The sequence below is a fragment of the Carettochelys insculpta genome, chromosome 1 (genome assembly GCF_033958435.1).
Source record: "Carettochelys insculpta isolate YL-2023 chromosome 1, ASM3395843v1, whole genome shotgun sequence".
In the NCBI taxonomy this organism is placed as follows: domain Eukaryota; kingdom Metazoa; phylum Chordata; order Testudines; family Carettochelyidae; genus Carettochelys; species Carettochelys insculpta.
The window spans coordinates 220,849,706-220,864,431 of NC_134137.1; the positions used below are offsets into that span (position 1 = coordinate 220,849,706).

Below are 14,726 nucleotides of genomic sequence, written 5' to 3' on the forward strand. Positions count from 1 at the left end.
CGGAACAGGCGGTGGCGGAAGTGCGCAAGCACAGAGGGGGCGGAAGCGGAAGCGGAAGGAAGGGAGCGCAGGCTGGGGGCGAGCGGTAGAGCTGGCGCGGGGTCGGATGCTGTGTGTTCCCCGCGTTTGCTGGGTGACGCCACTGCCGGAGCCCGGCGTGACGGGCTTGTTTCCAACCCTACTGCCGGGGAGGCGCTCGGGGGCGCCCTGGCCAGGACGTGCGCAGGTACCGGCAGGGCCGGTCCGGGAGCTCGGTACTGCCACAGCCCTGACCGCCTGGGGCTCGGCCCCGCGGGCCTCCAGGAGTTCGCTGCGTGGGCGCAATACTCAGGCCCGGCTGCTGCCCGGAGAAGGAGCTCTGGGCCCATTTCCCACCCCACCCCCCACAAGACCCGGGGATCGCTGCTGGCCGCGCGGAGCAGGCAGGGGCTGGTTGGGCTTTTCAAGAAGAAACAAGGAGCCGCGGCCTTCTCCGGTGCCCCTGGTGTTAGTCAGGGGGTGACAGCTTCCGAAACGCGCGAGGCACACGCACTCTCTCTCTCTCTCTCTCTCTCTCTCTCTCTCTCTCTCTGTCTTCGTGTAGGGCGTTTCCTTTTTTAAGATTTGGTCGTTCTCTCTCCCCTACAGCGCCCTCAGTGAAAGGGAGGAAAATGACGTCTCTAGAGCAGAAAGGTAAGTTGTTTCTTCCTTGCTAAAAATACACATACATGCTGGTAATTCTGTGTTCACTTCAAAGTCCTGTGGCACCTTATAGACTAACAAATATTTTGGAGCATAAGCTTTCGTGTACAAACACCTGCTTTGTCAGATGCATGAGTCGGGGGGGGGGGGGGGGGGCGCTCAGAGGAGGATATAAAGGGCGGGGGGTCTCAGTAAAGGGGAGGACCAGAGCTAACAAGGTCTAGTCAGTCTGGGTGAAAATGGCCCATCATCAGTAGTTAATGTGGAATTGTGAATATCAACAGAGGAGAAAACAAGTCAGCTCATGCGGGGGCAGGTGCATTGTCAGAAGTTAATATGGAGGTGTGAACTGCTTTTGTAATGGGCCAGCCACTCCCAGGCTCTGTTCAATCCTTGGTCGGTGGAGTCAAATTTGCAAATGAATTGCAGCTCAGAAATTTCTCTTTCCATTTTATTTTTGAAATGTTTTTGTTGTAGGACTACTTCTTTTAAATCTGTTATTGAGTGTCCAGGGAGATTGAAGTGTTCTCCTACAGATTTGTGTATGATACCATTCCTGATTTCTGATTTATGTCCATTTATTCTTTTATGTAGAGACTGACTGGTTTAGCCAATGTAAATTGCAGTGGGACATTGCTGGTACATGATGGCATATATTATATTAGTAGATGTGCCAGTGAATGAGCCCCTGATGGTATGGTTGATGTTAGGTCCTGTGATGATATCGCTGGTATAGATATGTGAGCAGAGTTGGCAGTGAGGTTTGTTGCAGGGATTGGCTCCAGGTTTAGAGTTACTGCATTGTGGTCTATAGTTGCTGGTGAGAATTTGTTTAAGGTTAGTAGGCTGGCTGTAGGTGAGGACAGGCCTGCCTCCCAAGGTCTGTGAGAGTGAAGGATCATTGTCCAGGATGGGCTGCAGATCACTGATGATATCCTGGAGCTGTTTAAGCTGGGGGCTGTACGTGATGGCCAGTGGTGTTTTCTTGTTTTCCTCATTGGTCTTGTAGCAAGTGGCTTCTGGGAACACAGCTGGCTCTGTCGGTCTGTTTCTTTGCTTCCTTATGTGGGTATTGCAGTTTCAGGAGAGCTTGGTAAAGGTCTTGTAGATGTTTGTGTCTATCTGAGGGATTAGAGTATATGCCTTAGTACCTTAGTGCCTGACTGTATACAGTGGATTGTGTAGTGTGCCCTGGATGGAAGATGGAGGCATGTAGATAAGCATAGAGGTCTGTGGGTTTTTGGTATTGGGTGGTATTTATGTGACCATCACTTGTTTGCACAGTTGTGTCCAGGAAGTGGATCTCTTGTGTGGACTGGTCCAGGCTAAGGCTGATCGTGGGGTGGTAACTGTTGAAATCACAGTGGAACTCTTCCAGGGCTTCTTTCCCATGGGTCCAGATGATGAAGATGTCATCAGTGTAGCGCAGTTACAGAAGGAACACTAGGGAATGAGAGCTGAGGAAGCGTTGTTCAAGGTCAGCCGTAAAAATATTGGCATATTGTGGGGCCATGCGGGTGCCCATAGCAGTGCCACTGATTTGAAGGTAAATTGCCCTCAAATATGAAATAGTTGTGGGTGAGGACAAATTCACAAAGCTCTGCCACCATTTGTGCCTCAGTCTCATCAGGGATAATGGAAAGAGAAATTTCTGAGCTGCAATTCATTTGCAAATTTGACTCCATCAACCAAGGATTGGACAAACTCAGCGAGGGGTCCTGTGGCACCTTATAAACTAGCAGAAATGTATGAGCATAAGCTTTCATGGGCATAGACCTACTTTGTCAGATGCAGGTAGTAGAAATTTGCAGAGGCAGGTATAAATAGGCAGGCCAGAGCAAGGCTGGAGATAACAAGGTTAATTCAGTCAGGGAGGGTCAGGCCTACTACCAGCAGTTGACCTGGAGGTGTGAACACCAAGAGAGGAGAAACTGCTTTTGTATTTAGCCAGCCATTCGCAGTCTTTGTTTAATCCTAAGCTGAGGGTGTCAAATTTGCAGATAAAATGCAGCTCAGCAGTTTCTCTTTGAAGTCTGGTTTTAAAAATTTTTACTGTAGGTAGGATAGCTACTTTTAAATCTGTTACTGTGTATCCTGGGAGATTGAAGTGCTCTCCTACAGGCTTTTGTACATTGCTGTTTCTGATAACTGACTTGTGTGCATTTATTCTTTTTCATAGGGACTGTCCAGGGTGTCCAATGTATATAGCAGAGGGGCACTGCTGGCACATGATGGCATATATTACATTGGTAGATGTGCAGCTGAATGAACCTGTGATGGTGTGATTGAACAGGATTGAACAGAGACTGGGAGTGGTTGGCCCATTACAAAGGCAGGTTCTTTGCTCTTGATGTTCACACCTCCCCATTAGCATCTGACTATGGGCCACATCTCCCCAAGGAACTGACTTGTTTTCTCCTCTCTTGGGCTACGTCTACACGTGAAGCCTACATCGAAATAGGCTATTTCGATGAATAACGTCTACACGTCCTCCAGGGCTGGCAATGTCGATGTTCAACTTCGACGTTGCGCGGCACCACATCGAAATAGGCGCTGCGAGGGAACGTCTACACGCCAAAGTAGCACACATCGAAATAAGGGTGCCAGGCACAGCTGCAGACAGGGTCACAGGGCGGACTCAACAGCAAGCCGCTCCCTTAAAGGGCCCCTCCCAGACACAGTTGCACTATACAACACAAGATACACAGAGCCTACAACTGGTTGCAGACCCCGTGCCTGCAGCATGGATCCCCAGCTGCCGCAGCAGCAGCCAGAAGCCCTGGGCTAAGGGCTGCTGCCCACGGTCACCATAGAGCCCCGCAGGGGCTGGAGAGAGAGCATCTCTCAACCCCCCAGCTGATGTCCGCCATGGAGGACCCAGCAATTTCGACGTTGCAGGACGCGGATCGTCTACACGGTCCCTACTTCGATGTTGAATGTCGAAGTAGGGCGCTATTCCGATCCCCTCATGAGGTTAGCGACTTCGACGTCTCGCCGCCTAACATCGAAGTTAACTTCGAAATAGCGCCCGACGCGTGTAGCCGCGACGGGCGCTATTTCGAAGTTAGTGCCGCTACTTCGAAGTAGCGTGCACATGTAGACACAGCTTTGATGTTCACAGCTCGACATTAACTGCTGATGATGGGCCATTTCCACCCTGACTGACTAGACCTTGTCAGTTCTAGCCCTCCCCTTTACTGAAACCTCCTCTTTAAACCCTCCTCCGACACCTCCCTCCCCCTCATGCATCTGACGAAGTGGGTCTTTGTCCACGAAAGCTTATGCTCCAAAATGTTCATTAGTCTATAAGGTGCCACAGGACAACTTGTTTTTGAAGATACAGACTAACATGGCTACCTCTCTGATACCTGTGTCAAGTTGAACTACAGAACAGAGCAGCAGTGCATGCTAGATTTAATAGTATAGCTCAGGGAAGGGAGATGGAAATCTTCATTTTTACAGTGAAAAGCGGTAAAGAAAGTACTTACTCTGACGTCTTGAGATGATGGACCTCATCTAGTTCATGGGTGGGCAAATAATTGATTCCCTAGACTTAGCCCTTGGTGGTCCACCGCCGCAGTATTTACCTGCACTGGTATGGGCAATTGCAGCTTCTGTTGGCCCCGGATTGCCATTCCTGGTCATTTGGAGCTCTGAGAAGCAGTGTCTTTGTCTATTTCAGTGCCCATCCCTGATCTAGTTGCCACTTTTTTCTCAGTCGCCCTGTTTTTTTGATAGTACAATAATGAATTAAGCATTAAGGGCCTCTCTTCTGTAAACAGAGCTGCATAAGTAGATTTAAGTGCTGGCATTGATCAATTTGCAATGTATCTAAATCTGCAAAAACTAGAAAATTCAAAAATAAGGAATCTCACTCTGTCCTTGTGCCACATTGGAGTGGTGAGGCACAGCAAAATGTACATGGTTCTTTGAATTATCTATTTGTCATCAGTGGTAAGAAGTCAATCTCTTTTGCACCTTAATGAACATGGTTTCTTGGCAATACTCAAAATCCCTAAGGACTTCAGTCTTTGAATATATTTTTTCATAGTCCCACCTTTTCTCAATGTTGTTTCAAGTGGTTCTTCTCAAAGCATTAATTGAGATTGGATGTGGCAAAGGCATTAATAACCAGAGAGAGAGATTACTGCTGGCCAGGAAGAACATCACAACCTATTTTATTAACTGTTAGGCAAAGGATAAATGTTCAGATGTTGTTTTATATTAGCAAGAAATTAGTTTTCTATCAAAATGATTTATTGACTAGTTTTGAAAATGGCTAAACAGCTCTCCTATTATGTTAACTAGTTGAGCTCTTGAATTATTTCTGGGTTTACATATGTGATAGATATGGCAATCTTTGGGAGATATTACTGTATTCAATTTATGTATCATTGTGGGCCAAAAATTATATGTAGTTTCATTGGGAGGGTGAACACACTTCCTCCAAGAATTAGAAACAAATGGGTGTGTGATTAGGCAAATTCACTCTAGGTGTAACTACCAGAGAGGTACTACTCTGGTGTTGCTCATATACTGGTTTAAACTTGATTCTCCAGACAAACAAACATTCTATGTATAAATAGCCTGAGTTTAAACTGACTCAGTGCCTTCTTTCTGATCCAGCAACTAGATAGGAACTACTTTGTGAAGGAAGCCTGAGAAGGTTGGAAGGATTTCAGCCAGTTGATGCCTCATAAAACATATGGGTCACCTACTAAGCTTTTAGTGTGCATGCAGAAACTTCTATTTTGGTTTTTTTCTGTAATGCTTTCATCTTAGAAATAAAATGTGTTCGCTTGTAAAATCTGTGTTGTAACTTTCAACTGCTGGCAATTAAGCTGCTCATAAGTCTTCAGTGAGAAAACAAAACACAGACAGTAGCCTGTTTAGGCATGTCTGACTTGCGGAAACTGTCATAGTGTAGGCAGAGAAGAATAAGCCGGGGAAAAATCTTGGTCAGAAGGAGTAAAAGAGTTAAGGGGTGAGATGTGAAAGCTTAAAAGAGGGTGCCCTGGGTGGGTCAGGGAAAGGGAATACAGGTGTCATTTCCCTGAAGTGTGACAACATAAAGGCTGTGGCTGTGCTACCCCCCACCTTTCAAAAGGGGGTGGCTAATGAGTCACTTTGGCAGATGCTAACGAGGCACTACCATGAATATGCAGTGCTTCATTAGCATAATGGTGGCCACGCATCTTTTGAATTGTGCGCCGCTGGTGTAGACCGGGGTCTTTCGAAAGGACCCCCCTGGATTTCCCTTCTTCCCATTTGGCTTTAGGAAGAAGGGGCTTTCGAAAGGATGCCTGTCTACACTAGCGGCGTGCATTTTGAAATGTGCACGGCCACTGTGATGCTAATGAGGCACTGCATATTCATGATAGCGCCTCATCAGCATGTGCTGAAGTGGCTCATTAGCATTCCCGTTTCGAAAGGCAGGGGCTAGTGTAGCCATGGCCAAATTGTGTCATATGATTAAACGTGTAAATATCAGTCTAGTGTTCTGAAGCATCTTTGACCAACTTAGAATCATGCACATTAGAAAATGGAAAATACCACTGGAAATCAACCATTCCATGCCAGTAACACGTGCTAGTATTTAAACTTCTTGTTTTCTAGGCATGAAGTGTAACACGGTGGCAATTTTAAAACCAGCTTTCGAGTTGTATACAACATAACAAAAATCCAGCAGCAATAGAAATTGTTAGTAAAGAGTTTGTATTTAGATCTTTTTAACTAAACACTGCCTTGCAGTTTTGGAAACCTAAACATGCTAGCAATGGAGGGAGGGGAGTGCAGGAGAACCGGAAACAGGAAGTGATCAGTTAATTCCTCTTTGTTTTTTCCCCCACACATTGGAAAGTAAAGGAGAACGCCACAAATAGTGAAAAGTACAATAATCCTATTTTTAATTTTTCAACTATGTCATTGCCAGAAATGCAGATAAGGAAAAAAATATGAATGTGTTGTATGGACAGTATCTCTTTAAAGCAGTTCAATTTTTTGCAGCAGTAAAGGAGTGAAATTTTCTAGGCTTTGAAGTCATAGTGCTACAGACTTCCTACAAAGGCTGTTGATATTTTTACCTATATAGTCTCATGTGTATAATGAGCATGTAAATATAAATAAACTTAAAAAAAAATCCTGATCAGACAGATGGTTGGTTGGGTTTTGAATTACTAACCTTGCTGATTAAGAAACATGCTTATTTGAGTAAGTGCACTCTTTCCGTTTCAATCCTATTTGAATTGTAAAACCAGGGTCGTTCCAGAGCTGTGGCATTCTCTTTACATGTATGCAGCTCCCAATAGCATAATAAAATAAGAAAAATATTCTCTTCCAATTGTCTCTAAATTAGCCGACTATGCCTCATCACCCATCCGTGGACCTGGAGATGGCATGGAAACTGAGCAGCCAGCTAGAACTGTGGAAGTAATTACTGGAGTCAATACTACAAGCCATCACGCCCATCACAGTCCACGCAGAAAAGCTATTTCTTCTGTGAGTCCTGGAGTTCTCCAGCTCGGGAAAATACACAGTGATAAGTCAGTGGAGATTGAAGCTGTTCGAATCCTGGTTCCCAAAGCTGCTATAACTCACGTTGTTCCTATCAAAAATGCTAAGGTGGCTAAGTCCCTGGAACACCATAAAGGAGAGGACTTCAGCAAGTCAGATGGAGTCATAGAACCCAGCAAGGAGATGTTAGAGCTAAAAAATGCAGTAGAAAAGCTCAAGAATTCAGAAAGAAGATTGTTACAGGATAAAGAGGGTCTTTCCAATCAGCTGCACGTACAGACAGAGGTAAGGCATTAAAGAGTGTTTCTGTGATGATACAGTCAGTTTTGTTTGGAGGCCTGAGGAGACTAGTGTGACAGGATAGTCTAATCTTCTGCATAGGACAGGTCAAGTAACTTCTGCATCAGATCCATAACTTCTGTTTGAGCGACTGTGCATTTTTAGAAGTTTTTGTTTGTCCATCCATCTGTGAATCTTTTCAAGAATGCTTCTTAAACAGTAAGAACTAGGTCCACCAAATTTGGTATATAGCTTTGTAACAGTATGTCGTAACTTAAAGCAAGGCAAGGGTACATTTGTGCCAGAACAGTGGAACATTCCTAGAATTTCAGTTGTTTCTCATAAAATAGAAAGTGGGGGAGGGGCTGGGTATGTGGGAGTTGCAATGTAGAACGACCACGGGGGAGGGGGGGTGTCGTGGTAACAAGGGACCAGAGATGGGGAGTGGGACAACCATAACCCCATAAGGCAGGGTAGAGAAAGGGATAGCTCTTCTACTGTCTGTGTGTCTGTCCTTCAGCTGGTGGACATGCACCTTTCCCCTGGCTTGCCTACCACAGTAGCCAGAGAGATGTTTCTCACCTGGCCCCAAGCTACCATGGAGAGAGAGGGCTGGGGTTGTCCTCTCTCCCCAGTTCAGCTTGTATATTGAACCCTTATCTTGAGTCCCACCTCAGAATGGTGATTTAAATGAAGAAAAACAAAAGTTCTTTGAGTTAAGGACCCAAGCAACATCGGGTAAATCGTATAATATATCTTGATTTAAAGGCTTCAAACAATAGGAAAGTGATGGCTTTTCCAAGTAAATTGTTCCACTGGTTAGTTCCTCACTTAAAAATCCACATTTTTCTGAATTTTCTAGTTTTAGCTTCCAACCACTGGTTCTCACTAAAACCCAATGTTTTGTTTCTGCTCTGTAATGATAGCAGAAACATTCTAAAACGTTTTTTAACATTTTAAAAATGTAAGTCCAAAGTGATAACACTAACAAAGACAACAGGAGTATAGAGTATAGAAGTAGAAAAAGGTGGTCCTGGTATAACGTATAATGTGTTCTGCAGAGGGGAACGCTGTAAATTCAGTTGCAAAATCTTTTTTTCCTGTTGACCACAGAAATTGCTATACATAGAATATCAGTTGTATACAGTAGACCCCCAACTTACGCAGATGTTGCATTCTTGGCAACCCTGCATAAGTTGAATTTTCAGGTAATTGAGTATTGTAGACATAGCCCAAATGTCTGTTTAAATAGATCCTCCTCCTGTAAATTAATCCCGTATGCTTCTCTATGTTCACTTCAGTGTAATAGATGAATACAGTAAAACCCCTATTTTATGCAATTTTAACTTGAGCATTACTAGAATTAAGATGAACCAAAATTGTGAGTGGCAGGGGGCCCAGCAGTGGCAGGGAGCTGGGAACCAGGAGGCAGCCTGGCTCCCAGCTCCCCTCCATCCCTCCCCTCCCCGCTCCCCTCTCCTATGACCTTTCTAGGTGGCTCCTGCCTCCCTACCACACCTGGGAGCCAGGAAACTGACCAGTGCTGCAGCACTGGACAGTTCCCAGCTCCTGCCTGGTTCCTGACTTGCTCAAAATTTGACTGACATGTGGTTGCCCAGGATCACAAACTACATGTAAGTTGGGCGTTTACTGTACATTGTTTGTTCAGATACCGGTAAAACAGGCTATGGTTACAGTAAATAGTGGTTTGTCTTGAACACTAGTAATCATGAGGCTTAAAACATTTTGCCTTCAAATTCACAAAATAACGTGCACCCGCTCTACTTGCATTTCTTGAAATCTTGCTCGCTCTGTGTGTGTGCGTGTGTGCATGCACGCGCATATATAGAGAGCGAGTGAGAGAGCGAGAGCCTGACACAGTGGGAAGTCAGCCTGAACATGTTAGCTAATCACGTGTCTCCTACAAGGATGCTGTAATTAGAAATAAATATTTTTCTAGCTGTTCTATACTTGGCTTATTGCAGGTGAATCGAGAGCTGAAGAAGTTACTTATTGCTTCTGTTGGGGACGACCTGCAATATCACTTTGAACGCATGGCTCGTGAGAAAAATCAGTTGATCCTAGAAAATGAGGCCCTAGGCCGTAATGTTTCTCAGCTATCTGAACAGTTAGAAAGGATGTCAATACAGTGTGATGTGTGGCGCAGTAAATTCCTAGCAAGCAGGTATGGTTTTATAGTGATTTGTCACTACTGTTTCTGATGCTTATGTTGGTTTGGTCCTTACAACCTTGCTCATAGTGTGCCATGCAGCTTCCCCAACAAGCCACAGACAGCCTTCTCAGTACAAGACATTTATTATTCCTCAGTTTCAATTAAAAGAAAAAAAAATAAAAATAAAAAGCCAGGCAAACATCAGTTTTACTTGAATACTTTTAAACAAGAAATTTAGAAATCGGTTTTCACTGTTAGTTCTCTGTAGGCATTTTAACAGATCAAAGAGTTAAAAGTATCTGATTTGTTGGGGGATTTTGTCTTTTGCAGAGTCATGGCTGATGAGCTAACTAATGCCAGAGCAATTCTTCAACGCCAAACCAGGGATGCACAAAGTGCAATTCAGGATCTGTTGAGTGAACGTGACCAGTTCCGTCAAGAAATGATTGAGACGCAGAAGTATGATTGAGTACTCTTTGTATTGGTTTTATTTTCCTGCCCTAAATATTACTATAATGCAATAAACCCTCTATTTAGACACCAATTTAGCAGACTTTCCTAGGACTGGGGATTCCATTTCAAAATAAACTATTTTATATTAGGGCAAGGAGGTCACTAGAACAGTAAGACAAATTAGGGCTTTAACAAAGGGCCAGTTATAATAATGATGTAGGTGAGCTGGAGCTGCTGCCACCATGGCTGGAGAAGCAGCCAGAGCTGCTGGAACCACCCAGGTGGGGCACATATTTGGGCAGGTGGCACTCGTGTATGCACCCCACCCCCAGTGGGAGAGGTACATGGTGGCTCCAGCGGTAGCCGCAGCGCTGGCCTTTCCAACAGCCACTCTGGTGAGTTGCCAGGATTTAGTTGGCCCAGAGGGAGCAGGGGAAGACCGTCTTGGGGGAGTGGGGAGTACTATGGCAAATACAGTAAACCCTTCAGCATTAACGGACACACACTCCCCCCCCACCAGTAATCCATTAAATCAACCGTTTACTGTGTTTATTGAAGGGCCTCAGTTTAGGTAGTCTTCTGGCCTAGAATCAGTTGTTATTCCTCATCAAGTATTTATAAAAACCATGTTGCGATTGCTGTTCTTAGAGCTGTTGGCAGTCTTTCACAAGAAAGACTGAAGATTGAACTAATATCTCTTGAACTTCCCTCTTCTTACCCCAGACCCCAAAAAATTGTTCACCCTATATTAAGGTTGAGATGCATGTGTTTTGCTGAATGATGTATGGGATCTCAATCGGTTAGTGCACACCTTGTTGCAAAATACTCATATGAGGAGGCCCTCAGGAGCTGCATTTTATTAACTTGCTGCAGGCTCTGGTGAATGGCCATATGTGCTAATGTTGTTCAAATATTTAGTTCTTATTTGTATGTTTCCTTCTATAGCTGTATGGTTTTGAGTTTGTTTTTTTTTTTTTTGGCGGGGGGGGGGGGGAGTTGGGTGTGGCTTGAATTGTAAATTTCTTTGGACAAGATGGCTTCATTTGTGGAGCACCATGCATACTGATAGCACTGCATGATTTGCTCATCATCACTGTAACAATTCTTTTTTTTTTCCCTGCACAGATTGTTAGAAGAGCTGCTGGTTTCACTACAGTGGGGCAGGCAGCAAACTTATTATCCTAGCGCTCAACCCCACACTACAGCAGAGCTAGCAGCAGTGAACCAGAAGCTGGCTAAAGCAGTGAGCTCCCACCTTCTTGGAAATGTTGGCACTAATGCTCCCAAAAAGACTTCACCCCTGCCAGAATTCTGCAACACTCCTGCTGAGAAAATGGCTGAAATGGTAAAACCCTTACTGTAGCTCACAATTTGTGTACTCTCAGCACTGCACGCATGCAGCTTCCAGGAAAGCCAAGCTTTCTGGTGCATGAAAACTTAATTACAAGCTAGTGAGAGTAAAATCCAGGAACAGACACAGATGTGTGTGTTTCTAAAATACATCTTATCTGGAAGAGTTGTTGAACAAATACTTGAGTTGGAAAAATTGTCACCTTTCCACAGGGCACCAGCAGGCAGCCTTATAACACCCTTGTATGGCTCTTCTGTAGCACTCCTGATGATAGTATCTAATCTCTGATCCGCTAATTTAGATATGCGTGGTGATCAGCTGCAGAGAACTCAATCTTCATCATGTTCCAGGAAACTACTACAGAATTTTATTTCCTCCCACCTTTTTTTTCCTCTCTCATTATAGCCAAAGTCTAAGAGAAATATAATATATATCGTCTTGGACTTGAAACGTTGGCCCTACCGGCTATGATTCTAGAGCACACCTAAGCACTGGGGATTCCATTTCAAAATAAACGATTTCATATTAGGACAAGGAGGTCACTAGAACAGTAAGACAATTGAGGGCTTTAAGAAATGGCCAGTTTTAATAATGCTGTAGATGAGCAAATTCTCCAGAGACAACAGGCAGCTATGCTGGAATAACAAGCAGGAAGACTTAACAGAAAGTACTGTTTCCCCTCCACCTCTAGCTGCTGCACTGCTGAAATGATTGGGACAGCATTTAATTTTAGGCTAAGAAACTGACCAAGGTGACTGACTTTGAGAATTGAAAGGGGAAAGAGTGAGGAAAAGGAGGAAGGTAAAATCCATCCCATTTTCAAAGTAAGCCTAAGACTCACTTTAAAAAAGTCCAGTTAAATACAGATGGAAGAAAAATACACTTTGTAAAATCTTTCACAGTTTAATTTTTCCCTTAGTGTTTGGTCACTCCAGTATGAACTTTTTCCATACAAGGAAGATCCTGTGCCTAAAGCTGCTTCCCCCCCAAAACCTACCTCCCTTTTACAGCTAAAAAGCTCTCTAGTGGAATTGGGCCAATCAGTATACTTAAGCATCTGAAGGGATACAGCCCACTGTGTACTGAGTTGTGGCATAATGCTGGACTGAAGCATGTTTATTTACTAATATGTTTATTTCAGAATTCACTTTGTCTGAACTCTAGACTTCCCTTGTCGTAATGAATTTAATTGTAGCCTTTAAAACCATTACCTTAGTTCTGATGAAAGGATTTCAAATTTTTGAACCTCTTCACTTTAATATGAAGTTCCTATATGTTAAAAATTACAGATCAAAGTTAAAAACTGACCAAAATATGAAGACTGGTAATCTATCATTCACCTGAACTGCAGTCACTAGCTAGTATATGTAAACTAAAGTCAGGAACAAAGCATCTTGGATTAATCATCATCCAGGTCATGTCTGGTTCTAAAATTCTCTTTTTAGGTCCTGCGAGTGTTGGATCCAGTTGCGTGTACTGAAACATCACCCGAAGTTCCCTTTTCTGAGTCGTCTTCCCCGTCCTTCCTTTCCACAAAGAAGAACATTGGTCGGTTTCACCCATATACCAGATATGAAAATATAACTTTCAACTGCTGCAATCGCTGTCAGGGGGAACTGATAGCACTTTAAAATCATTGTGCTGAAAACAAAATAAAGCTAGTGAGTCTGGGGCTATGCTAACTTTTGCCTGAATGACATTAGTCAGAATACATTCTGATTTCCCTCTTTGCTATTATCTTTGGGGGGCTATGCTAGAAAGTGTATTTTACTACTTATATCTTTCATGCTTAGACCGTCTGTGGTGGGATCATAACTTCTATGGGGTGGAGCACATCTACAAAGGCAAGAGCAGGCTGTTGCAATGTTACAATTTATAGTGTAAATAGCCCCTCAGATATGCAGGATTTGTAATATGATACCTTAATGGATTCTGCTCAGGGGAAGACAAGCATAAAAATATTTAAGAACTGAGACAAGGGATGCATCTACTTGAAACTTTTGAATAGAGCTTCCTTTAAAAGGGAGTTGAGGTGAAATGCTGAAGTGAGATATATTGTGCTGTTCAGTTATTTAAAAAGAGCAATGGAATGCACAATCAGTTCATGTATTTTTTTTCCTCTAGTATTACTCAGTTTTCTATGGTGCTATGATCAGATATTTATAATCTTATTAAGTTATAGGATCTGGTATGCTTAACACTAGGGCTTTACAAATGCAGAAGGGGACATGGTTCAGAATTCTTACCTTGATGGAAAGGGGAGAGAAGCCTCTTAGAAGCAACTTTAAATTTAATTAAAAAGGAAAGGCACTTGCATACATCATGTTTAAACAAGTGGATAAAAACATTTTAGCTTGTAGAACCAAGCTGCTGCATAGCTGACACTCAGCAAAGATTGCTAGAGCTCCTTTCCTGCACAGTTCTAAAACCAAACTTACCATATGCTTACAGGCAAGTTATTACACATGAAAATCTTTAAAAAGGTTTAGTCACAGAGGGGCCATCATCATCAAATGTGTAGGCATAGGCAGGGCCAGAATATAATGTATTTTTACTCATCAGGCTCTATTTGGTTAACAAGACAAATTTAATGTATGTACTACTTTGTTCTGCCAAATAGAATCTGAGGAGACAGTGTGCAGAGTTTTTCCTCTGCTTGCTTATTTGCAGGTAAGTCAGGTATTGAGAGTCTTTGACATAGCTCAGTGGTTTGCGCATTGGCCTGATAAACCTAAGGCTGAGTGTTCAATCCCTGAGGAGGCCATTTAGGGATTGGGGCAAATAGATGTCAGGGATGTTGCTTGGTCCTGCTAAGAGGAGGGCAGGGAACTGGACTAGATGACCTCCCAAGGTCCCTTCCAGCTCTAGGAACTGTGTATCTCCAATTAAAAATGCTAGGGAGCTCTATCAGCTTTTTTTGAGCAAAAATCATGCTGATATCTTGCAACACTCTAGTATCCTGCCATCCTTCCTTAACAACCACAGTAAACACAGCCTTGGTATGTAATTAAGGAAAAGGTCTCTAAACCAGTCAGTGGTACTCTTGTTTGTTAAATCTAGTACTATATACAGAGTATAAAAGGCATAACTTTTTGACTGCAACAGTTGGTGACTCTGACCTGCACAATTAATGTTACAATAAACACTCTCTGCTGACTTATCCACAGTGAAGGTCTGTTTTTTGTACTCTTGTAACAGTCTTCGATTTCATGCATTCTTTGAAGTATCTGAGAAATACAAGCTGTCAGTCCGGTAGAGTTCAAGGAAAGCTAATTG

General features: G+C 43.4%; 1 protein-coding gene across 1 annotated transcript; it reads left to right on the forward strand.

Annotated features, from left to right (window-relative positions):
* Positions 1–57: 57 nt before the first annotated feature.
* Positions 58–14,610, forward strand: BLZF1 (basic leucine zipper nuclear factor 1). Its single transcript, XM_074999931.1, has 7 exons — positions 58–226; positions 628–672; positions 7,037–7,479; positions 9,459–9,658; positions 9,977–10,105; positions 11,225–11,444; positions 12,896–14,610. Exons 2-7 carry the CDS (start codon positions 651–653, stop codon positions 13,079–13,081), a joined length of 1,200 nt encoding a protein of 399 aa, XP_074856032.1. The 5' UTR covers positions 58–226; positions 628–650; the 3' UTR covers positions 13,082–14,610.
* Positions 14,611–14,726: the final 116 nt, after the last annotated feature.

What these genes read in the sequence shown, in the direction of transcription:
- BLZF1 (XM_074999931.1), top strand. Translation starts at nt 651, where the DNA reads ATGACGTCTCTAGAGCAGAAAG. An exon ending in AGCTGCACGTACAGACAGAG is followed by an intron (nt 7,480 to 9,458) that starts GTAAGGCATTAA and finishes GGCTTATTGCAG; the next exon opens with GTGAATCGAGAGCTGAAGAA. An exon ending in GAAATGATTGAGACGCAGAA is followed by an intron (nt 10,106 to 11,224) that starts GTATGATTGAGT and finishes TTCCCTGCACAG; the next exon opens with ATTGTTAGAAGAGCTGCTGG.